The sequence below is a fragment of the Ochotona princeps genome, chromosome 22 (assembly GCF_030435755.1).
Source record: "Ochotona princeps isolate mOchPri1 chromosome 22, mOchPri1.hap1, whole genome shotgun sequence".
Lineage (NCBI taxonomy): Eukaryota > Metazoa > Chordata > Mammalia > Lagomorpha > Ochotonidae > Ochotona > Ochotona princeps.
The window spans coordinates 32,161,073-32,186,781 of NC_080853.1; the positions used below are offsets into that span (position 1 = coordinate 32,161,073).

Genomic DNA, 25,709 nt, shown 5'->3' on the forward strand with positions numbered 1-25,709 from the left:
AATGGCTATACAATTTGTTTTTCTGTCTATTCCTTTCAGTCTCCTTTCAAATGAAATAAACATCTCCTTTTGTTTGTTTTCAAAGAGCAGACTGCTCTTGCGCGTGGTGGGAGCGTGTTCAGTCAGCCCCAAAGGCAACCTAACATTCACCATTTACAATACAGTTAAGGCACTGGCAACATCAGAACCACCTGGGAATTGGGCAGAAGGCAAATGGCTATGCCCCACCTGCTGAGTGAACAGGTCTCTGCTTTAAGGAACTTCTAGGTGATTCTTTTCTTGTAAATGTTTAATTAAGAGGGCTGTCTCATAACCTGTACCACTCAAATGGGTAGTTCCTAGACCAAAGGCTTCACTATATCCTGGAAGCTCATTAAAAATACATAAATACTGTGCTAGAGTCTTCTCCCTAAACCCGGTTCGATCAGCCTTTTAGTGAACACCTGTGCCATGCACATTAAAGTTTGAGCAGCGAAGGCCTAGGAAGGAGTAGCCCCTCCCAACTTCCACTGCCCACTGGGAAAGATCTGCTCTTCAGTCTGTTAGGGCGGGCCCAGTGTGGTAGCCTAGTGGCTAAATTCCTAATCTTGCACTCACCCACATCTCATATGGACACCGGTTCTAATCCCGGCAGCCCCGTTTCCCATCCAGCTCCCTGCTTGTGGCCTGGGAAAGCAGTTGGGGATGGCTCAAAGTGTTGGGACCCTGCACCTGCGTGGGAGACCCAGACTAGGCTCCAGGATCCTGGATTAATACTAACTTAGCTCCAGCTGTTATGGCCGCTTGGAGAGTTAGGGGATGGAGGATCTTTTGCTCTCTCTCTCCCCTCCTCTCTGTATATCTGACTTTCCAATAAAAATAAAATAAATCTTAAAAAAAAAAAGTCTTTTGGGGCTTCTGTCACAAACTGGCACACGCTAGGTGACTTAGGAACAAAGACATTTATTTCTCATAGTCATCCAAGATCAAGGCGCTAGCAGGCTTGGCTCTGGTGACAGGCCCCTTTCTGGTTTGCAGGCGTTACCTGCTAGTTGCAAGCTCTGATGGCGGAAGGAGTGAGGGACCTCTCTCTGGCCTACCCTTCTCCTATGGGCCCTAATCCCATTGGAGGGTTTTACCTCTTAAGCCTTCCAGCCAGAGGGTCAGGATTTCAGCCTCCAAGCTCTGGGGGACACAAACATCCCCGAGAGCCTTCAGATGGGCTCTTACATCTTTAAGTCAAGGCCCCAGAGCTCCAGATTGGCTCTCGGTGCTTCCTGTATCTCTCCCTAGCTGTGGTGAACAAATGTGCTCACTAGAACAAAAATCTCAACCTGCTCAATTCAAGCACCGAAGTTCACCTTTCTCTGATGGTGAACAGGAGGAGGAAGAGATGCCACCGGTACTGATTTCCACTTTCCCAGTGTCTGAGCTGTGAGAATAATCAATGGAAGAAGTTGCCTGATGTATTTCAAACATGGGAACTGCCTGGGACCAGCAACTTCCGTGTCATTTTTTTTAAGAAGTCAATGAGGAGACAAATCAAGGCCTAATTCGGCTATTCTCAAGGTGCCTAAGTGTTCCACTTACTAATTGATTTGAAGTAAGATTTGAACCCCTTTGTGCTGGAATTTCTGGTAAGGGTAGAGGGCATTTGGATGGGAAAACACGATGTAATCCCATGCCTTTGGGGCAGGCAACGAAACTTTGTCAAATAAAGATTATTGTGTATTCTAATTTTGTCCAAGACAAGACGCTTTGTGAAGTGCTTAGGATGTGGAATTGTAGTCTCACAAGTCTCTGAATGAACACATTTCCATGCAGTCACTACATTCTTGTATTAAATGAGAAAGTTTGATGCTGGCACTGGTGCTTTAAGACTGCCGTGAAACAGGCCCAGTGGCTGAGATTCTAATATAAATAGGTACTGCAGATGGAATGCCAACCTGGTTTCTTATAGGTCTAAAAAGGGAGGGTGAATGAAATCATGAAATCATTACAACCCGGAGGAGAAATTACTTGGCATTAAACTGTTAGCATTTAACGTTGATGGCAGGCTAACGGGAAGACATTTCCAGCTGGTACACTGTTAAAAGAAGACTATGTGGCGAGCACTTAAGAGATGAGTGGTTCTCAGCACCTGTTCTACACTAGAATCACCTGGGGAGCCTGTAGTGGTTTCTCCCTTTGTTTCTCCCTTTCCCCCCAGAAACAACAAGAAGAAATAGCAAATTTGGAAGCAATGAATTCACTCAATTTTTCCTACACCTCGATCCTTCTCACCCCGATCAACCAGTAATCATTCTTAAAAAAATAAAATCAAAAAAAAAGAAAAGAAACTCCTGTGTTTGTATGAGACAGCAGGCAAACAGGCAGACCATAACAATCCCAATCAAGGAAAGATACTCAAAATGCACATTAAAACACTGCCCCACAAAAGAAGATGGTAGAGAATGAAGGATGTTCTGTACAAACTGCCACCCTAGACAAACTCAGTTGATCAACCCAGGACAGGAGGTTGAATCAGTGAAACTAAGACAATGATCAATACCAAGCTATTCTGGAACAGTTGACGCAAAGAGCAACTGGAGTTTTACCTAAAGCTAAGTTCTGGAGCAATCCAACAGCACATGCAAAAGCCATTGGAAAACAGATAATAAATTCTCACAGAATCTCCACATTTCAAAGAATTGAGAAGGAAGGAGGGGTGGATGTGTGTCACCGTTGTTAACCGGCTGCTTGGGACGGTGCCCTCCACACAGTGGCCTGGTTTCTATCCTGGATGCCAGCTTATGATTCAGCCCCTGTCACTGTGTACCCTGGGAGGCCACAGACACTGGCCAGTATTTTTGGACTGCTGCCTCCTCATGGGAGATTTGAATGGGTTCTGGACCTCCTGGCTTCCACTCTCCCAGCCATAGCTAGTGTGAGCATTTTGAGGAGTGAATAGGCAAATGGAAGATCTCTGCCTCTCAGCCATTGACATAAAATGAAAATAAATTTAAAAATTAATCTAAAAAAGAGAACTGGACATTTTTTTCTTCTGATGATCCGAATGTCTCCCAGATGATACAAACCTTGCACCTGCTGTTCTCTATCCTCAGAATAAAGCTGATGTGAGCTAAAGAAACAGTGCTTTCAATTCCATCTCTTTCTTAAATCGCCTCCAGGACACGTGCATAAAGTTTGGGGTAATAGCCTGGCAGCTCTGAACATGGGCGGCTGTGTTTGAAAGACAGCTTTGGGGTGAGGCTGGATTGCAGTTACACATTCCTAGTCAAAATTGGTTTAGTCACTCACAGAAAGTCAAAACAATCTGTCAGCCTGGCTGGTTATCTTAACACTGGGTAGTTAAGGCAAAAAAAAAAAAAAAAAAATCTCTAAACATTCCCTAGAAAGGAGAAGGCATCATGCCATTCTTGGGCATGACTCAAATGAGTTTCCACTTATTGGCATTCCGAAGTCACTATTTTTGCATTACCTAAACCCGATTCTGCAGGAATCCGGTCCCAAAATCCGGTCCCAAAAGACTGTGTCAATATCCAAGTGTCCACCACACCTAATTTACAGCTGGCTACACAACAATCAGGGGATGAAGCATCTGTGTGTAGCATTTACAATACACAAATGCTTTAGCTAGTCAACATAAGAAGATCCAGACTCCAGAGAGCAGCGTCATTCCACAAACCTCAGAAATCCGCCTGAGGGAACATGATATTCATTCTATCTTATGAAGCACGTATTTGGCATCCTTATGGAGAATACTATAATCATGGTAGAACTTCAAAATTTTGAGAAAACCAAGAGCTTCATTCTACTGTAGTCAGAAACCATCCACGTTTTGGAAATGACTATTCTTCTCAACTGTCAGTTTTGCACAGCTCTGGAGTAAGGGGCACGTAAGAGCTGGATAAATTGAAAATTTGTTCATGAAGCCGTTTCTTTGGTTGATGGCCTGGATTTACAACCCTCAAGTCCATTATTGCCTGTCTGTTTTTCCATACAGTTGACAACTACACAACTCTCAATAGTATTTCAATTTATAGATAATGTCTCCTGCTGCATTTCTATAATAAATATGTGATCAATCCAGGAGCTTCTTGTCCAGCCATCACCAACCAGTTGTGTTCACAGAAATCTACAGGTAATCCTACAAATTTCAATATACTAGAAACTATAATGGATTTGTTTCATGGTCTACATTTCTATTACAGAAAAAATGCCCCTTCTTAACACATATGCAACCAAGAGAAGGAGGGGAAAAAGGTGAAAGCCGAGACAATAAATGTAATATTTATGGTAAATATGAAGAAATGAATGCCAAGATCACATTATTGTTTTGATACTTCTAGGAAAATATCAAGCAGAACAATGCCTCTATAACATCATTTGAGGACTTTTTTTTTTCCTAAACAGCAGTTCCAAAGGATTTTATCGGTGACCTTTCAAGAGAAAGCAAAGTATTGGAAATAGCCTGAATTAGCCCCCATTTTTGCTGCGATTCTCCTATCACACAGTATTACAAAGTAATACTTCTGAGTGTGCCATGGGATAGAAACCTGTTCAAACAAGACTTTCTCATAAGTATGTGTTCAGGCCACCGGTTTGGGAAGTGCTTCGCTATTTTTGCTGACATTTCCCACAGATAAGTACATTAGGACAGGTGCTAAAATCACTCCTTACTACAGCTGGGAGCTCTTTTCACCCCAGGCTCTACCCTGGGCGGACAGCGGCAGGGCGGAGGGTGAACAACAAACCACCTTGTGCACGGCAGCACAGGGAGGCAGCAGAATTCAGGATCTGAAGCAGGACCACTGGCTGGGTTGTGGCCTGGGACAAGCTCCTCTGCCCATCTGGGCTGATTTCCTCCTCCTGCATGAAGGCTATAGTGACAGCCACCCTGCAGAGTGACAGTGAGAATTAAAGCATTCTCAAGTCAACCACTGTGACAGTACCACTGCTGCTCTTGTCATTACAGGCGGAGGCACCCTACCTGAAATGTTTACAAGTGCTTTAGATTCAATTATTTTTTTTTCCTTTTCTTCTTATTTTTTAAAATAGCTACATACCTAACAAGATAATTGGGGGATTGGATCCAAACTGAAACAAGGAATTTGTTTATGCTTCATGTACATTCTTAAACACATCTCCTAAAAGTGATTTTATATGATAGTCAATGCACATGTGCTTTGACCATGACCCGTCACAAGGGAGAAAGTGTGCAATTTTCCATTTAGGGGGTCATGTCACAGTTTACAAAGTTTCAAATTTTGGAGCATTTCAAATCTCAAGTTTTCAGATTTCTGGATCTCGCATGTTGACCTGTACTATTAGAAAGGCAAGCAAAATGTCTGTGTAAAGAGAAATGTCATAACTGTTTTTGACTTGGGTACCACAGCCTACTCTCTGCTGTTAGGGTTCCATGTTTGTTTGCTTCAAAATCTCAAGAACTCTTCAAAAAAAGTAAAAGTCATTCTTAGCGTGCTAGAGCTACAGAACCAGGCTGGGTATCACTGACCATGGGCCGCACTTGCAATAAGTGCACTTAAATAAGGCACTCCAGGTCATGGAGCTTGAAGACAGCAGAGTCTCACCTAATGTCCTACCATGTGGTCTTACCTGGCACCTCACATATTCCAATTCTTCATCATACCCCAGTTATTACTAATTGTGTAAATACTTGTAGGCCCATACTATGTATGCTAAAATTATTCAACAAATGGAGATATAATTTAAAGATAATGACATTTTCCCCCCAGAGGCCAAAAGGTGAAATCCTAAACTTCATATTATCCTTCTGATGCAATTACAGTAGTTCATTTTTGCACGCACTGCTCAAGTCATTTGACAGCACTTGCCAATTAAGGCGAAATGCAAAATGGGTTGTTCTGGGTTAGGCCTAGAGCCTTACGAAATCTGTCAAGGGCAAGAAACATGGTGTTGAAGCAGCAATAAAGGAAGCAAACCACAATGGAGAGAGACGCAGCAATGAAAACCATGGTTCCACAAAGACCTCAACATTTTGACAGAAGCGTTGAGGCAGCTGGAAGACATCTGCAGAAGCAAGTTCTGCAAGTCTACCCCATGACAACAGGACTTCACGATACACCTGGGCCCGAGCCACAGTTTCAAGAGCAAGAAGACACACGCAAAACTTTAAAAACAAGATGAACTATGAACTCTGTAAACAACATGCGATCAGTGGGCTATCAGTGAAAACAAGACACATGAGGGGCTGGGGGAGGGACGGCATGGGTTGCCCTTCAGGGGATGAAAATGTCTGGCGAATAGACAGAGGTGGAGGCTGCACAACATTAGCCGAATGATTCACTTTAAAACAGATGATTTTATGCCATGGGAATTTCACAACTAGCAAGAGACACAGAAGGGAGCTTCTCTCCTCAGGGAGCCTTTCACGCCCTTGTGCTTTCTCTGTGGCTTGGATGAGAAGGGTAAACACACACTCTGCCAGGAGCAACCTGTTCTGCATTCAGAAAACATCCGTCCAGAGCAGCAAAAATGCACTAAAGGCACAAATGCGTAAAATGACTTTGCCGATATATTCAGTATCGTTGCACATGGACAACCAGGAGGCTAAGCTGCGACTCCAGCCTTATTTCTCATTTTGCTACTCTCACTACATTATAGGAAGTTCACTGACACAGGTAATGACACTCGGAAAATGACAGCAAAGCTGCACTGGTACTAGTATCCATGTTCTTGGCAACACACTTTGACAAGGAACTTTAAGGCCAATCCAACGCTAAGAAAAATGACAGTTGAGGGGTTTCAAAAGAAGACAAATACAGATGTTTAAATGTCTAGCCCCTTGATATTCTGTAAAACACAGAGGTGGTGAAGTCAGGGCAGGCCTGGCAGACAAGCCCAATATGAGGGTTTGCTCTTGCTCAGATGGTAAGATCCACATCAGGTCATGTGACAGATGCTTCAGAGAACATACTAACAACAAACAAACAAAAAACCAACCAACAAACAAAAAAAGAACAACAACAACAAAAAAACCCCAACAAAACCCGTTCATCTTCCTCCATCGGTCCCCAAGTAGCCAGGCCTACAGTTTGTGATTAACTTCAAGAGCACTGCAGAAAGTTGATTGCAAAGGGAATTAAAAGATAGTGTGTATCTTCCTTGTAGTTTTTGAAGATCCCTTGTGTCACATCAGAATCCCAGTTAATCAGAGTTAAAATCTGGTTTCTACTTTAGCTTATTTCTAGCTTCTCTCAAGAAGTTGGATGACTGCACAATCATGTTTCTCAGATCTTCCTGAGCTCTTCAAAATGTGTTGAAGCAAAGCACAATGGGGATTTTCTTTTGTATTGTATCACAGGACCTCTCAACCTCTAGAAAGCACAGAGAGCAGAGATACATTTCAAATTTGAGTTCTGATTCAGCAGGTCTGGGCTATGCTCATGATGTAGCATTTCTAAGCTCTCCAGTAAGGTCAGCCTGCTGGTCTCTGAGCATCCTTCAAGAAGCAGAAATCTCACTTGGAAGTTATCACCACAGATTAATCCTCTTAGAATGTGAACTTGTGGGATGCCTCTCCTCCAAAGCAAGTCATGACCTTCTGACACTTTTGTGAAATCTTCAGGATAGATTCTTCCAGCCTCTTACCTTAGCACTCAATGTAGGCCACAATCTTCATCAAACTCTAAATTACTAATAAACACCACATACTCCTATCTTTTCAATGTACCCAGCATTACACTGCTTTTCTTCTTTACTGAGGTCCAACCACCTCCTGTCTTTCAGTGGACTGTCATAGACATTAGAGCATGTTCAGTAGGTCTTCTCCCTTCTGTAATTCTGGTCCCTTGTGAGAATCTACTCCTTTCTCTTCCCCTGACTGACCAGAGTCTCCTATCCCGGTAGTTTGTTTCCTGACTATAAGGATGGGAGAGTGATCTAGGTTAGGCAACTCAAATGGACTTCTTTCTATATACAAGTGTCCTGTCAAAACAACTAATGCAGCAGTCTCCAATAATAAAAGAAAACAAAATAAGTTAACACAGATACCGACATCCATTCAATAAAAACCTGTAAGACAGTGTGTGAAGAAACTAACCCATATATCTGCTAGGGTTTGGGTTTATAACATTGCTGCATTAACATACAGCAAGCACAGTCCAGGTAAACCTAGGTGGCAGACCTGTAGGTCAGGTTGTACAAAGAGCTGGACAGTAAACTTTTCCACTGGGCAGAAGTTTTCCTGCTAGAGTGTACATCAGAATCAGCAGGATGGCCAGTGAGAAAAGCAGGTCTCTAATTCAGTAGGATTGGTGCAGTGCCTGAAAAGCTAATGCTAATGCTTTATACAGTTCCAGGGACTGTGGGAGCTGCTGATCTAAGAATTAAATAGAATTTAATCATAGAATTAAATTCGTATTTCAACAAATAACATTTTTTAACATGGGCACTTTGAAACTAGTTCACCTTCATCTTGCCTTTTTCTGGTTCTGACTTATTTAATTCTGATCAATGGCTGGGCCATTAGAATTGACAGCTGAACAGATCTGCCTGTGGTTTGCAGTTAATCTTTTTGTCTAAGTTTATTCGTGTGCTAAACCATGCATCTGAGACTTCTGCTATCAGAATCCTCTCTAAAGCATGACAAGGCTCCGCCTCCAGAATTTCAGATTCTGCAGACTAGGGTGGGGCCCAGGCACCTACATTTCTAAGAAGTACAGGTTGACACTTGCAATCTGGTCCCTTGGGAGAGCTCCATGGTTGAATTTCAGCAGAGGAACAAGTTGGGTTGCAAGGGCATGGAGGATGTTCCCCAAGCCAGTAGGAGGGTGTGACTACATAGAGACCTTTTTTTTTTTTTTTTCTCTCCAACAAAACAAGAATGAACCCCTTCTCCAGAAACTACAGCAGTGGGCTTTCTAGGCAACCAAAGTTAAGTTCAATAAAGTGAATGTGACACTCAATTGGTTTAAATAATAGCTGAGTTTCTGTATTAAATCACCCAATTTTAATCTTCTTGCATGCAAAATGAACATATCCTATTTTGTAATTTAATTTTTATAGCTTATTTGATGACTTGGTTGAATAAGCTTTCATATGTTTATTTGATGACTTGGTTGCAAAGCATAATTTATGGAGTTCCCCAAATATTTACCACCTGCCTAAAATATAATAAGCAGTCTGGAAATTGTCCCAACTCAATGCCAATCTTTAAATTTTGAACCTCATAATAACGGCTTATTTTTTGTAATCAAAGGAAAATCTGGCTTGGCATAAAATAAGAGATTTATTTCCAGAGATTTTAAATGCGGGTTGCATTTTGGTCCTCTGTAGAGTGCCACTGAGATTTCAGTCTGCTGGGCTGAACCAGCTGTGACTCAATGAAACACAAGCCAACTTCCTTCTGTGTGCTGGAGTCTAAAATCCTTCCCAGCTAGGTTCATTCTCTGGGAGAAAAAAAAATAGATGAGAGAAACTAGAGCTGTTTTAATGCTCCGTGTTCAATTATGTGTATAGCTTATGTGAGACAATGAACAAAGAGATGAGAATGAGTCGGGAGAAAGAATGACTTTATTACAGTTTGGAGAGAAAAAAATGAGAAAATGCCTTCTTCACATGGCTGCTTTATTCTGAAGTGCTTTAAGCTACTCAAACTTATTGGATTTACCTATTACTGAACAGCACACTGAATTTGGAGCTAAAAGGGGCAGCAATTTGTTAGCAATTTTTTTTTTAACAGAGATACTTTGAGTAGAGGAAATGAAAGCTAAATTCTCTAACTGGAACGACAGGAAGGATTTAGGTAAGCATGATACGATGATCCAAATTGGAAGGAGGCCAAGACACCAGGGTCGAACGCTCTCATCCTGTCACGGATTCATGGCAGCAGTAGCCCTGTTACATCCTGAAAAGTGACTCTAAAAATAACGCCATGGGATCCCAGATTTTTCTCATCCTTTCCAGCTATCACAGAGTCACATCAGCTTGGCCCTGTTGTCAAAAGGTCATCTTCTTCATTTTCCTTAACAGTCAAAATAACACAATATTCATGTTATGGTATTAAGGATTACATGATAGGATCCCCATATACAGGGCTCATCTTTTGCACTATTTCAGTTCTCTGAAATTAACCTCTCCATCCAAAAGTATTAAATGGAAAATTCCAGGAACAATTCATAGGTTTTAATTGCATCCTGTTCTGATTTGTATGATAAAAATCTCACGTTGTCCCACTCCATCCTGTCTGGGATGGGAATTTTGCATTTCTCCAGAGGGTGCACGCTGAATACACTATCCACCTGTTGCTTACTTACCAGTTCCTTAGTTATCAGATTAACTGTCGTGGTACTGCAGTGCTCAGATTCAGGTAAACACTATTTGACAATGGCACAAGTTGCAAGAGTAGTGATGTTGGCAATTTTATTATACTATATTATCATAATCATTGTATTTTACTATGAGTTGCTATCAACTGTGCCTAATTTATTCATTAAGCTTTATCCTAGGTATGTATTGTGCAGGTGCTCCTTGATTTTTGGTGGAGTTAAAACCTACTAAACCCATCATTAATTGAAAATATCACAAAGCTGGAAAAGGCGTTTAACGTACCTAAGGTACTGAACATCATAGTTGAGCAATGTGGTATCCTGTAGTTCAAGTTGCTGCCCCTCACCATCAAGTGGCCAACTGGACAGCCTAACACTGGAGGGAGCGAGCAGCCCCTGCTAAAGGGAGGTTCCAACAGAGACGTCGGCAACATGGGGGAGAAATTTCTACATGTTTCTGGGAGAAAGTGTGTTCCAGGAACAGGAGGAAACACAAAGTTCCAAAGAGGAAGGAAGGCAGAAGAGGGCCTGCTGGGAGTGAGCACAGTATTCTGCAGGGCCCTAGAGGGTTCCAGGCTAGGAAGGGAAATGCTCTGAATTACATCTGAAACAGTTCCCTGCTGCTGCTCATGTGGTAAATGGGTCAGAAGGCCAGGGTCAAAGCAAAGACCCCAGACAGAAGCCTTTTGCAGAGCAAAGGGAGAGACCGACCTTGACTGAAGCCCTGATAGTGACTCTGGTGGGGCTACGGGAGTTGCTTAAGGAACTGGAAAAGGTGAGACAAAGGAGGCACTGATTGACTTAGCAGCACAGAGCCAGGTCAGCTGTAAGAATGGCAGGCAGAAGGCGCAAGTTGAGGTTTGGGAATTAAGAAGAGACTCTTCTGGGTAGCAAAGGGAGAAAGCATATCGGATTCAGCTTCAACCTTTGCAACAGAGAGTGGCAAAGCGTGCTTATGAGAGGGAAGCGGAAGAAATAGAAGCTGACGTATGAAAGATGCCTTGCACGATGCTGTCATCTTTTATCGGAAAAAGCACGATCAAGTTGTCCAAGTCACACTCCCTAGACAACAGCCTATAATTGATGTGAACCTCAACTCTGAAAACCTCATATTTAACCTACAGTTGTACTGACTCTTACAATAAATGCTTAAAATGATAAAAGAAAAAACTCAGAGACCCTCAGCAAAGGTGACATGGCTCAAGTCAGGAATTTCCTCCACGTGAAAGTTAGTTATCTATGCGGTGTGCACTCAAGTAAAGGTGGCCCTTTGCATGGATTAATGCTTGAAGGGTCCCAAGAAGCTCATGGAATATTCATAAGCAAGTCCTTTACTCCAAAGTCTCATAACATATACCTCTCATTCACTGGCCATGCCAAGACTCATCTAGGGTTCCTACGTGCTATGCACTGAACAATATTTGGTTTCCCAATTCATGTAGATGTTTCCTAGCCAAAGCCATTTACCGATGGTGCTAAGTGTGGAAGCTTTAGCCAATGATGGTGCCAGCTGGGCACAGAAGAGGATGTGATGCCCTCCAAAGATAGTTCTCACAAGAAACCTGGTTATGAAAGAAGAGACAATCTAGCCCTTCCGTTTTCTGGTCACTACACATCTTTTCTCTGCACACTGTTTCCTGCAGCCGTGCTGTGCTATCTGGTTACAGGGATGGAGAGGTATCAAAATGAGATGAGCAAAAAACAAAATTGACCTCTCAGGGAATTCAGAATTTAGGAAGTTACTTTCCAACTGTAGTATATACACTGTTCTTTGCCAGCCTACCATGAATGACGTATGTTTGTTTCCAAAAGTGTTTATATCTGTTTTAATGAATGATTACATAAGCCAATGAAATCATTTTGGGAAAAGAAAGCAGGTAGTTATTTTGGAAAGTGAATATTTTGGAAAGATTATTTTAAGGACAAATTGTAAACAAAAAAAAAACTGCATTGGGGAAAGAACTCAAATAACTGTAAGCTGTTACACTGAGCTGCACTCTGCCCCACGACCATCCTGAACCAAAGTGGGTATCTGGAATAACGTATTTAGGGGTGAGGAATGACTGAGCCAAAAGGACACAGAACTCAACCAATACACATGTACTTTAAAAACAAAAAGCTTTTCATATTTAATATTAAAAGGCCAGCCAGGGCCTGGCGGCGTGGTCTAGCGGCTAAAGTCCTCGCCTTGAAAGCCCCGGGATCCCATATGGGCGCCGGTTCTAATCCCGGCAGCTCCACTTCCCATCCAGCTCCCTGCTTGTGGCCTGGGAAAGCAGTTGAGGACGGCCCAATGCTTTGGGACACTGCACCCGCGTGGGAGAACCGGAAGAGGTTCCAGGTTCCCGGCATCGGATCGGCGCGCATCGGCCCGTTGCGGCTCACTTGAGGAGTGAATCATCGGACGGAAGATCTTCCTCTCTGTCTCTCCTCCTCTGTGTATATCTGGCTGTAATAAAATGAATAAATCTTTAAAAAAAAAAAAGGCCAGCCAACCACTGGACACGTATATAAGCCTCCAATTAGGGTATTTCAGTTATGTATGATTTAATTAAAAAATGGTTATATCCTTTCATCAATCTTTGTGACAAACTGACCAAAAATATAATATCTTATGACATGGCAAAAAGGACTATTAGCCTACTCCATGGCTATATTGAGTGCCTAACCTAGAACATCTAGGTTTGTGTAAATACATTTGATGATATTCAGACAATCACTCAATGATGTAATTTTCAGAATGCATTCCTGTTGGAAAGTGATATATGACTATACACATAACAAAATTCCTCACATTACATGCACACATAAAGGAGTAAGGCGAGCTAATTGGGGGCTACCTTAGTCACTTCTGGATTTTCAGCCACCATATACGTGAAACTAATGTTCACTAGATCCGTCCCACTGCAGACACAAACTATCCGGCCTTCCAAATCACTTTCTGATTTTCCAACAGCTTCAAGAGCAGCCAGGATTTTGGGATCCTAGACAGAAAGAATCCAAGTAGAAAAGTCCATGTTAGAACACAGAGCAGGGAGGATAAGACACCATAAAAACAACCTGCCTTTGATAGAAAACATGTATACGAACAATTTTCACCCTATTTTTAAATGCCCAAATATCTAGCATGATTCTATAATATGTACAGGCAAGATGTGTAACACTACATCTTATCTGAAATTCCCTGAAAATTATTATGAAAGTTTACATTTAGAAAAGCACGTGGGAGAGCCTTTGTTTAGATTTTGGGGAGTTGTCATTGTAGGACCTGGAGTTTGACGATGGGTTAGGGAGGCTCTGATTGAGACCCCTCCCCAGAGTACAGACATAAGGTTTTCATGAATAGCCAGCACCTTAACATAACCAGCTTCCACACACTATTTTCAAACATGAGATTATGTCTTTTTGAAAATGTACATCTCTAGAAGCCAAGGCAGCCTATCGAGGCAATGGGAGTTCACCCTGATGGGCAAATAAAACAGTGTTTTTGCTCCCCATTTGAACTTGGAAGAAACACCAACTTACAGTTCACATATATATTGTAACTAACATAAAAAAAGAGCACTTTAAAAAATAAAATAAAGGGCCCAGCAAGGTAGCCTAGTGGCTAAAGTCCTCACTTTGCGTATGCTGCAATTCTATATGGGTGCTGGTTTGTATCCCATCAGTCGTGCTTCCCTCCCAGCTCCCTGCTTGTGGCCTGGGAAAGCGGTCGAGAACAGCCCAAAGCCTTGGGACCCTGCACCAGTGTGGGAGACCCGGAAGAAGCTCCTGGCTCCTGGTTTCAGATTGGCTCAGCTCTGGCCACTGTGGCCACTTGGGGAATGAATCACCAAACAGAAGATCTTCCTCTCTGTCTCTCCTCCTCTCTGTGTATCTGACTTTACAATAAAAAAAATTAAAAAATAAATCTTTTAAAACATAAATAAAATCAACAGGAAGAACATAGTTTTGTCTGGAACAGGTGAAGCCCTACAGAACTATTATGCAAAAATAAATAGATCTTGCACTAGCATGTTCCATAAGGTAATCTCTTTCAAATTCCTAGCACCAATGTGCAAAAGCTTCCCAAACAAATCAATCACTGTGAAGTTATATTTTTTCCTTCTGCTGAAAGGCAAATTGCCAGTGTCTGTCCTCAGGTGCAAGGACCTGAAACTACTTGAGCTATTTCCATATCAATCACAGATGAGAAACAAACCACCAAAAAAACCTAAACAAACAAAAACAACCAACCGGAAAAAAGAAAAGAAAAAAAACATGGAGGTGTGTTATCAAATTAACTTTTGCATTCAGGAAGCTGCTCTGTGTGTATATGTATTTTAATGTCATATCATGCATAAGTCTTGGTTTTCAAAGGTTAATAACATTTCTAACAGAGCCAAAGACAGCACAATCCAAATCAGTTACAGCCGAGAGGATTAGGAACAGTGTCTGCTCCTAACTGGACAGCAGCAATAGGGTAAGCGGTATTCCAGAAGCCATTTCCAATCCAGCAAACCCCAATCACCCTACCTTTGGTACAGCTCCGGACCGAATACTGTTGATGAGGGAGCATTCTAGAACCTGTCCTTCCTGAAGAGAGAAAATACAACACACTAATGAGCTTGAATTCTGTTCTGCCAGACCTATGCAAACATGTCTGATGACAAAAGCAAAACTAATCAAAATATGGTCAAAGAAGGAGTGAAACCACGAAACAATTATTACAATAATCAGACACAATCAAGATCCTAAGCTTTCTGTTGCAAATACACATCTGAACACAACTCTGAATAATTATTTTTAAAATGTTTGTAAATACTGTATTTTATGCATGCAATACTACTAATGTCTGTATGTCATTTAGTATAGATAGGTACATAATATGTTAAGTGGAAATAATACTATTATATAATGTCAATTCTGATTTTCATAAATTTAGCTCCAATTTTCCTTAAATGTTTATATCGTGCCCTGTATCAAATTAAGTTCCAGGTTATGTCAGAGGAAAATGCAACTTTCGATTTCTGTTTGATATTGCTTCTATTAGGGAATCTTTCTATTTCCAAAAGTTAAAACAAAAGCCTCCAGTTTAAGTGTTGTAAAAACTGAAAGTGCTGTTTCCCAGCACTCAGTGGTTGGTAACTTTTTATAACGCTCACTGTGGCTCCTAGACACAAATCTACCAGAGCGAAGGTAAAGTCCTTGATTCCCCAAAGCCTGTCACATGCAATTTGTTTTTAAAAATCTTGAACGAATGAATAATGATGGAAGCAATGCCCTCTGAGACACATGGTCTACTTGTTGGGAAAGTTAGTGGTTTAGTGCAGAAAGTAAAAATAGCCCAACGTCTCACACCCATACCTTGCCTTCACTCTTCCAGGTCAGAAAGAAACCAAATTCGTCCACTTTGAAAAGGCAGTTGGGTTCAAACACGAAAGATTCCTGTGAGGAAATAAAAAATGGTAGTCTTCGTGTTTTGAATCGAATAAAAACGTGAATTTCTTTGCGCCTCTAAACTTACGAAAAATGAGAAACTGCCCTTTTATCATCTTCATGCTAATAACCATATTTCTTACTGTATAACAGAAAGTTTTCATTTGGAAAACTCTGCATTTATTTTTGCATTGAAAGACTGATTAATATACATCGTCTTCTAGAGCAGGTTCAAGAAAGAGCAAGCTACATGTTCTGAAGACCAGAGAGAAGAAATCTTCCTTGAGTTTCTAGAAGAAAGAAGCTTGACAAGTTCCAACCAACTGGTCTCTCTCTATATAAGAGAAATCATTGTATGCATATCACAGAATGTAAAGAATTAGGAATCTATATTTTTAAAGTCATGCTGCTAGGAATTCTTTTGACTGTAAATTTAGCATTCGGATATTTACTCCAAAAAATTGTTGAGACCTTTGCCTTTTTTATTCAACCTCGTTTGGTTAAATATCGGGTAGTTTTTTGAACCATTCAAGAGTGTAGTTCTTAAAGCAGCAGCATCCAGATCATCGGGGGAGATTGGCTGGATTGCAGAATCCAGGGCTCTCACGCAGAGGGCCTGAGTCAGGGTGCTTAGGGATAAGGCCTTGAAATCTGTGTTGTAACAATTCTCCCAATAATTCTGTTACAAACCAAAGTTTGAGCACCACTACTCTGGGCATTGTCAGTATAAGCATGGTGAACACTACAGAGCTAAAAGTCTGAATCAGGAAGCAGTGTTAGCCAAATTCGGGGCATCAGAACAGCTGTACTGCATGTCCAACAGGTTCCTGGACTTGAGTAAGAGAGCACCACCATGTTCAGAAATGCCTGGATGCATCTCTACTTCCAAACCAAAGATGAACTCCCAATGAAACTATTGGATAGGGTCCTGGACTGTCTGGCATTGTCTGTACGGCAATGTTAGGACACACTTAAATAACAGGCTGAGAGACTTATGACTGCTTATGGACTGTATTATTTTAACAATTTGGAGAAAATCTTTTGGGGGATGGGAATTTGGGAAGCGGGTAGGGAAATCCAAGACCCTATAGAATTGTATCATAAAAATTAAAAAAAAGATGTTTAGGAGATGAATCCAAAAGCCCTATGCATTCTGTTTACATTACACTCAGACTTGGCAGCCATGCTTTTAATCTTTGATTCCCATCAGGACCTAAGGAACCTGTCTTCCTAGCTCATTGTAGTATCAGCAATTAGGAACCTGCCTGAAACCATGGATTAAGGCAGAGATTTAAAAGGAATAAACAGGTCATAGGGCCCACCTATGCAGTGGGTGTCAGGTCTGTGAGCCCCAGGGGAGGGGGAGAAGGTCCAGTGCATCCTGGGTCTCCTGGCCCATGTCTTTGGGCCCGCCTGTACAGTAGATGCTGGATCCATGAGCCCCAGGGGAGAGGGGCCTTGAGGGGTCTGGGTCTCCAGGTCATCAAGTCTACTGGTATGGTGGGGGCTGGGTCCGTGAGCCCCGGGGATGGGGTACCCAACATGGCCTAGGTCACCTGACTCAGGTCTATGAGCCCATTCAGGAGAACTTGTCCTCCACAGTGTAAAGATGGAGTGCTGATGGCCCAGCAGCATGGCCTAGCAGCTAAAATTCTGGCCTTGAATGCCGGGATCCCATATGGGCGCCGATTCTAATCCTGGCAGCTCCTCTTCCCATTCAGCTTGCTGCTTGTGACCTGGGAAAACAGTCGAGGCTGGCCCAAAGCCTTGGGACCCTGGACCCACGTGGCAGACCCAGAGGAAGTTTCTGGCTCCTGGCTTTGGATCGGCACAGCACCGGCCATTGCAATCACTTGGGGAATGAATCATTGGATGGAAGATCTTTCTCTCTGTCTCTTCTCCTCTCTGTGTATCTGACTTTGTGATAAAAATAAAATCTTAAAAAAAAAAAAGACGTAGTTCTGCAAAGGTGAATATGTTGCACATGGAGGACATGGTAGCTCTTTGGGGCCAGCAGAGGACATTTGGTATCATAGCAAAGAATGGAGAACAGAACATATGGACAACACCTCAGCCAAACAATGACCACAAATATCTGGGTGATTGGAGACTATAAGGTTGATGGTATCAGTCAAGGGACATTGGAAAGGATTTCTCATCGATAGATAGGCAAAATTGACAGCATTCTGAAAGTATCTCATCCACCTGGACAGAACCTTTGGAACATGCGCTGTTGTAACTCTGGGTTGATATCGGGTGGCCTTTCCCCATCCTTTGGGTACTGGGATGGTTGGGAGGCTGAGCATGGCCTATCTCCTTATCTCTCCTCTCCCCCAAGAAATGGGAAGAAGAGATAGAAAGCTTGGCAACAATGATCACACCCACTTCTCCCTAACTCTAGATCTTCCCTACCCTGACTATGTAAACATCATCTAAAGTAAAAAATTTTTAAATTAAATAAAAATAAAAGAAATAAAGGGCAATCATAGGATTAAGATTTTTTATTAGATGTTTATTTTATTTTTGATGTTTACTGGAAAGTCAGATATAAAGAGAGGAGGACAGACAGAGAGGAAGATCTTCCATCTGTTGATTCACTCCTCAAGTGGCTGCAATGGCTGCAGCTGTGCTAATCTGAAGCCAGGAGTCAGGTGCCTCTTCTGGGTCTCCCATGTGGGTGCAGAGTCCCAAGGCTTTGTGCCGCCCTAAACTGCTTTCCCAGGCCACAGGCAGGGAGCTGGGAGGGTAGTGGGGTTGTCGGGATTAGAACTGGTGCCCATATGGGATCCTAGTGCATGCACACAGGACTTTAGCCATTAGATTACCATGCCAGGCTCAGGATTAAGATTTTAAGGATACATCCTTTGTGGCTACACTGGTCAAAACTTCTCTAAATTTCAGAGAAGCAGCAACATTCACCGAAGTACATGCAGTGCCACGAAACTGAGCTAATCATACAAAGACAGAAAGGGAAGGTGGAAGAAACGCAGTCTTCAGTTTGTGTGGCAGACAGTTTGTGTTTCCAACATTTCAGTTTCATCTCGGCCATGTGCTGCACAGTGTAAGGAGTATGGCTAATGAGGCAGCACAGCATGATTTCTGTGTCTGGAGTCAAAGCCCCATCCTACCATTTAATATTTGGCTTCTCCTAGAAAAAGACTTCCCAGGTCCAAGAATTCTGGCGTACTCAATTGAAGGTTTTGTTGTTGCTTTTTGAGTTTGTTGTGGGAATTTAACGACAGTGATGGGAAAGTACACAGCACAGAGTTAAATTCAACAATGCTGGCCAATACTGTATTGTTTCAATTTGTAATTGTGGTAGCAAATTCCTCACAATATAAAACTGTCAATATGTGACATTTTTTACTCCTTTGAATGGCAATGTTAAGTGCTAAACCATTTATAAAAGATGTCCAACATCTTCGTGTTGGATAACCAGAGCAGCACTGGTCAGGGCAGACACAGCTGACCTGGGACCTGTAGGTCCGCCTGACAACTTGGAAAGAGTTTGTTGTTGTTGGAGATGAGATGGAACCCACAAGGAAGAACTATGTCACTGCAAGAGTCTTACGTATCAAACAAAGGCATTAGACTTTACACAGAAGACTGGGGGCAGACACTGCTAGTAATCAAGAAATGACAATTACCAACTAATCAAGATAGAAGAATGGACACATCCTGGAATACTACCCAAGCAATATATTGATGGTAATGAAGAATTCTGGTGACTATTGCTCAAATATTAAAATGGTATTTATAGGGTGGACTCACAACAAACCAGCTGCCATCATCATATGCACGCACCCCATTTTGAAATAAGGGTTTGAAATGATCTATAGAATATTTTTTTAAAGATTTTTTTTTTATTGGAAAGTCAAATCCACATAGAGGAAGAGAGACAGAGAGATCTTCCCTCTGCATGTTCACTTCCCAAGTGGCTGCAATGGCCGGAGCTGAGCTAATCCGAAACCAGGAGCCAGGAAACTTCTGGGTTCCCATGTGGGTACAAGGTTACAAGTCCCTGGACTGTCGTAGACTGCTTTCCCAGACCACAAGCAGGGAGCTGGATGGGAAGCAGGGCAGCAGAGACTAGAACTGGTGCCCATATGGAATGTGGGAGCGTGCAAGTCGCTAGTCTACTGCGCCAGGCCTGATCTATGGAATAGTTGAATATTTCAACAAATGTACAGAGAATAAAAATAAAAGTCTATTTTGTTCCAAGCATTTAAAAACTCATATATATGTACATATATTTCATGATATATACTTTCCATGAACTTTCTGAGGTACCCTTAATAATTTTAAAACTGTTTTGTAGGGCTTGTGTAATGGCTCAATTGGCTAATCCTCTGTGTGCAAGTGCCCAAATCCCATATGGGTGCCAATTCTCATCCTGGCTGCTCCGCTTCCCATCCAGCTTGCTGCTTAGAAAGCTTGCTAGGAAAGCAGTCGAAGACGGCCCAAAGCCTTGGGATCCTGCACCTGTGTTGTAGACCTAGAAGAAGCTCCTGGCTTCGGATCAGTGCTGCTCTGGCTATTGCGGCCATTTGGGAAGTGAACCAGTTAGTGGTTGAAGATCTTTGTCTCTTTTCTCTGAGGATCTGCCTTTCTAATAAAAACAAATAAATCTTACAGGAAAAAAACCGTTTTGCAAAAAAAATGAACTTGTCATGTAATTCCAGTTTCCATGAACTCTGAAATACCCTTGTACATCTATAAATAAGAATAGTTATCAAATTTATTGTGAGGCTGAACTTTCACTTCCTCGGTTTCCTTGAGCACAATGCTCTTTTTTTTTCCCCCTTATTCTCTGTGTGTCCTCAGAGTCTGCCATCATTTCTTAAATCATTTTTAAAATATTTACTTTTTTCATAAAATTTTATTTTTCATACAACCATAATGTGCCTTGCTTATGCCGTGTCCCAACAGGCTTGCCCTGATCGCATTAATTCATCATTTTATTCAGTATTAGTATTTGGTTCTTTCTTTGCTAGCACCAATCAGTCTGCAATTTTTTTCTCCCGTGTTTATAGACTCCTTACTGACTGCCACAGCAGGATGGAATCTCTAAGGGGTCACAGTCCTTGAAACAGCTTTGTTTGCATTAATGTTCCTAGCATCTCACACATCAAACATACCCTAAGACTAATGTCTGAATTAATAAAACTGAATGAGTAAATATTTTTCTTTCAAATAAACCATTCTGAAGGAAGTTAATATATAAAAAGATTTAAAAAAAAAAAGAATTCTCTCAAATTGAGGTGATTAGACATGGACCAGAACCCAGCATGTTCAATCCTTGGAGAGCTACCATGGGCAGCAATAAGAAGTTAAGGGCACTGCCTTGAGCCTGTCTTCCTGGAGGCACAGGTGGGTACCTTTCTCTAACCCACATAAAGTCATTTTAGAAGCTGGAGGAAGCTCTGAAGTACCTCTTAGAAATCACTGTTGGATCAGAAGTATCGATTGGATGCCACTAAAAAGAAATTCTCAAAGCAGAATATGAAATCTGAGCAAGTAAAATACACGATAGGAGCAAGACAAAGATATAAAGGTAGGCATAAATATCGCATTACAATAAAGAATAGGATTCCAGCTTTGTTCCAGCCTTCCTTGCAACAAAAGCAAAAAAAGAGGGAAAAATATTTACCTGGAGCCTAATTGAACTCTAAAGATGAAAACATAGCAGTTGTTAGGAGGAGCAATTGCCAAGACAGAAATTCCCATGGGCAAGTGGTGGTTGGGGGGGTCAGAGAAGATTGGTGGTGTGCGAGGGAACCACATAATGTAGAGTGACAACAAAGATAACTGCGCAACAAAGCCTACAATAAGCTCATCAACTGTGCCTTACAGCTTTTCAGTGCCAACCTGTTCAAACTCTCCATGAATAATCAGACAGCAAACAGGAGGGATATGAGGCAATCTATGGCAAGTAACTAAGCACAATCCATTAGAGTTTCTCTCCACTTTCCACTAGCATTGTAAAGGAACATAAGCCCTATTCTTTCATCCTTCATAGTAATGTAAGTTTCATGTGAACACTTCCTGACCAGACCTTGGGGCTCCCCAATCAGATCAAGGTAATAACATCCTAGTTCTCATTGTGGGGTAAATTCTGCTCCACGGCACCTCCGGCACGATAGCTTAGTGGCTAAATCCTCATCTTGCATCCACCAAGATCCCAACTGGATGCCAGTTTGTGTCCTGGCTGCTCCCCTTCCCTTCCAGGTCCCTGCTTGTGGCCTGAGAAAACAGTCGAGGATGGCCCAAAGCCTTGGGACCCTACACTTATGTGGGAGGCCAGAAAGAGGCTCCTGGCTTCAGATCAGTTCAACTCCAGCCACTGAAGTCACTTGGGGAGTGAATCAATGGACGGGAAGATCTTTCTCTCTGTCTCTCCATCTCTGCAGACCTGCCTTTCCAATTAAAAAATAAATAAATAAATAAACAAACAAATAAATAAATAATTCTCCTGCACATCTCAGCACAGCAGGGGAGGGTGTGCAAGGAAATCTGTTGGTTCTGCAATTACCAAACAGTTGGAAAAAAAATAAAATCTTCTAAGGAAAAAAATCGCAACAGAGCTACACGAGGGAGGTGAGACAGGGCAGATTTTGAATTCTCTATGTGTCACCTTTAGTACGTGTCTCCTGACACATGCCGTCTCAGCACCATTCAATTTCAATATCTATCTTTAAATCATGCAAGTTAGTTTCAAATGGATACAGATCCAATGTACTTTTCCCTTCTGTAAATTCTGAAGGTTGTTCCCTTAAGTGATTGTCGCCCTCTTTTCTTTTAAAGAATAGTACACTGAATAGTTTCAGGGAATAGAAGCCAAAGTATTCGGGAGGAAGATCCAGATAATAGGTCATCTTATTTTAATCGTAATTGGTGCTTATTCTTCTCCCTTCTCTCCTACCATCATTGCCCAAGTTCACTGTAAATGTCTGTATCTTTATATTGTGGAGTTTGCATCCTAAAATAGGATGTAGCCAAGTCTTAGCACCAGCGAGGGATGGCGGTTTTGGACTAGCTCATCAAAGTTCTAATTCCGTTTGTTTTACTGATCATTTGCTCAGGGGCTACCCTGTGTTTGCAACTGGAGCAGTAGAGTGCCATGTCGACAGGAGTGACACGGAGCAGGGGTTCCTGTGCTCCAACACGAATGCTGTGCTTTCTGAGGAAGAGGCCCCACCAGGGAGATGGTGCTCCCCAGTGGTTGGCAGCAGTGGCCTTCTGCCCAATCACTCCTCATCAGCAGGCATCAGCTGCAGAACCTCAGTTGTCATGCTAATTAACCTTCTCTTTGCCCACTTTTACTATCTGAAAACTGACACCCCCTACCTCACAAAGCTCTCAAAGAATCAGGGTTGATGGAGTGTAAGTACCTTAAACAAGTTAAATGCTGAATGTTTAATTAGCCATAAATGACACACAAACAGTTTCCATTTAATTTAAGGCTCACACACAAGGCATTTCACAATGCTATCTCATTCAGATCAATGATGAGCTCAATGCCGTCCAGTAGATTTTCCATGATGATGGAAATGTGCTAGCGTGGCTCTACCAAGCATGGTCATCAAGACCTTCTGTGAGGAGTCAGATGGGACTGTTAGGGTATTTGGTCCCTGTTGAAGTTACCTGTTAAAATATAAGATAATGCTTCTCTCCATTTCTTACCCTTCCAAGAGCATGTTCTCCCCTGAAGGAGAACCAAAGAACAGAAACAACATATTAATTCCCCTCTCTTCGCATAATCAGAATGGGAGGAGGAAGCTGCCAGTCCCTCCCTTCTGATGTCCTTTGGTTCACTGGTGCCCATTGTGAATGAGGTGTTTCCTCCCCTGCCCGAGTGACTGTCCTGAAATGGTGTATAAACAATACTATTTCCACCAGTTCATGGGTCTTTCCTTCCATGGAACCCCTTCCTGTCATTATGGCAGCAGTCTTCTTTCTCGTTCTTTCATAAATTTTTCTTTTTTTCTCTTACATCACGAGTGAAGAACTCCTCAATGCGCAGAGTGATCTGACCTGGGAGAGTGGAAGCATGTTGCTGAAGAGCTGGCTTTGACCTTCTCTGGAATTTAGCCTGACAACATGCAAGGGACTGAGCATGTATGTCCCTTGCTCCCAAATCCCTCTGCTGAAATTCTAATCACCACAGGGATGGCATGAGGGGGTGGAGAACTTGGGGGAAACAACCGGCCAGATGCCCTCCCACAAGCAGCCCCAAAGAACTGCCTCACCCTTGCCCCATGTGAACATACCCCAAGAAGGTGCCTGAACTGGGAAGGCAGTCCTTGGCAGACACAGGGCCTGCCAGCATCTTGAACTTGGGATTTGAGCCTCTGGAACTCTAAGAAAGCCATGACACAGCATCTCAGAAATGTTCCCAGCTCCGTGAGATATTTTGCAGTTCAACTATTTTTTGAATTTAGGGAGGAAGGATGTGTTTAGGTTAGTAACCTGAGAGGAAACAAACTGGTCCTAACTGCTCACTTCACAGCCATCAATAGCTATAAATTCTCACTTAAAAACAGCTTTTAAATTTATTTTTTACTTTGTTTCTAAGAGGAAATGAGAGAATGAGAGGAGAGAGAGCGATGGATCCAGCATTCCATGGTTCACTCTCCAAATGGCTACAACAGCAAGAGCCAGGACCCCGAAACAAAATCAAGTTTCCCATGTGGGCAGCAGGGACCCAAGCACTGAACGCTCCCTGCTCCCTGCCATGGTGCACACAGGACTCTGACCATGTTCTCAGAAATGCTACGCAAGGGTCTCAAAGCAGTGTTCCACGGCTGTGCCAAACACCCAGCCCTGCCTTCTCCCTTTCTCATTTACTTGAAGACCCTACCTCAGGTCCCTAGTGGCTAACGCCCTCACCTTTAACGGGCCAGGATCCAATATGGGCCCTGGTTCTAATCCCAGCAGGCCAACTTCCCATCCAGCTCCCTGCTGATGACATGGGAGAACAGCTGAGGACAGCCCCAAAGACTTGGGACCCTGCACCTGCATGAGAGACCTGGAGGAGGGCTCCTGGCTTCAGACCAGCTCAGCTCAAGCCATTGCAGCTGGTTGGGGAGTGAACTGATGCACAGGAGATCTTCCTCTCTGTCTCTCTTTCTTTCTGTGTATCTGACTTTCCAATAAAAATAAATATTTTTAAAGGTTCCTTTCTGCAACTTGTTAATGATTATTGACCTTTTTGGTACTTGGCGGAGGAAAACCCACCACAGAAGAGCAGTGGAGGCTCCAGCAAAATGGCCCTCAGGGTAACTCTATAGTTTTAAAAACAACACAGTGTGCTGGCCCAGACACCCGGGAATCTAGACTGGCTCTATCTATGCCCTTCCATAAATGTTTTTGGCAAAGCATCACTTTAGAGCAATTGCTCATTCTTTATGGCTTCAAGTGACAGTAATTTCCAAACTATGTGCTTCTTAATTTATCAAAATCAATATTAAAAAGAAAGTAGAACAGGCATTTGGCCTAACAGTTAAGAAATGGCTCCATACCCAAATCTGGCTCCCAGACCTCGCCAGGTAGGAGGGCAGGTTCATTGGAAGGTTTCCTGCCATTCATTTGGGAGAACTGGAATGAGTTTCTTGTTCTGGCTTCAACCTGGACAGTATTTGCAGGCATTAGGGAGCAAACCAACAGACATAAGCACTCTCTATCTCAAATTGGAAAGACAAATGACCAGAACAATAGGCTTTCCTGCTGGTAAGACTTTATGCGTATTTTCATCAACTAAGACAAAATACTATGTTATTTTCATAGAGTACATAGTTTTCTCCCACCGAAAATAGAAACTAAAGAAAAAATGTCTTGTTAAATAGTCTTCTTTCCTTATAGGTTGATTGTTAGTGGTTCTGATAAAGAGGTACTGGTATTCTCAGAAGCATTCAGGGGCAGTTCTCTGAAAAATAGTCTTTCCTTTCTCGTCTCCCTAACAAATTGGGGCTTAAAAAAGGACCAGAATCAGTAACACAG

At 42.3% G+C, this 25,709-nt stretch overlaps 1 protein-coding gene across 2 annotated transcripts in view; it reads right to left on the reverse strand.

Annotated features, from left to right (window-relative positions):
* Positions 1 to 25,709, reverse strand: part of PLCB4 (phospholipase C beta 4) — a 350,035-nt gene that overhangs the window by 97,887 nt on the left and 226,439 nt on the right. For both annotated transcript variants that reach the window (XM_058679484.1, XM_058679483.1), the window contains exons 4-6: positions 15,639 to 15,719; positions 14,808 to 14,867; positions 13,133 to 13,276 (exon numbers count right to left, since the gene is read on the reverse strand). In XM_058679484.1, the coding sequence (XP_058535467.1) occupies positions 13,133 to 13,276; positions 14,808 to 14,867; positions 15,639 to 15,719 (285 nt within the window). The remainder of the gene's footprint in view (positions 1 to 13,132; positions 13,277 to 14,807; positions 14,868 to 15,638; positions 15,720 to 25,709) is intronic.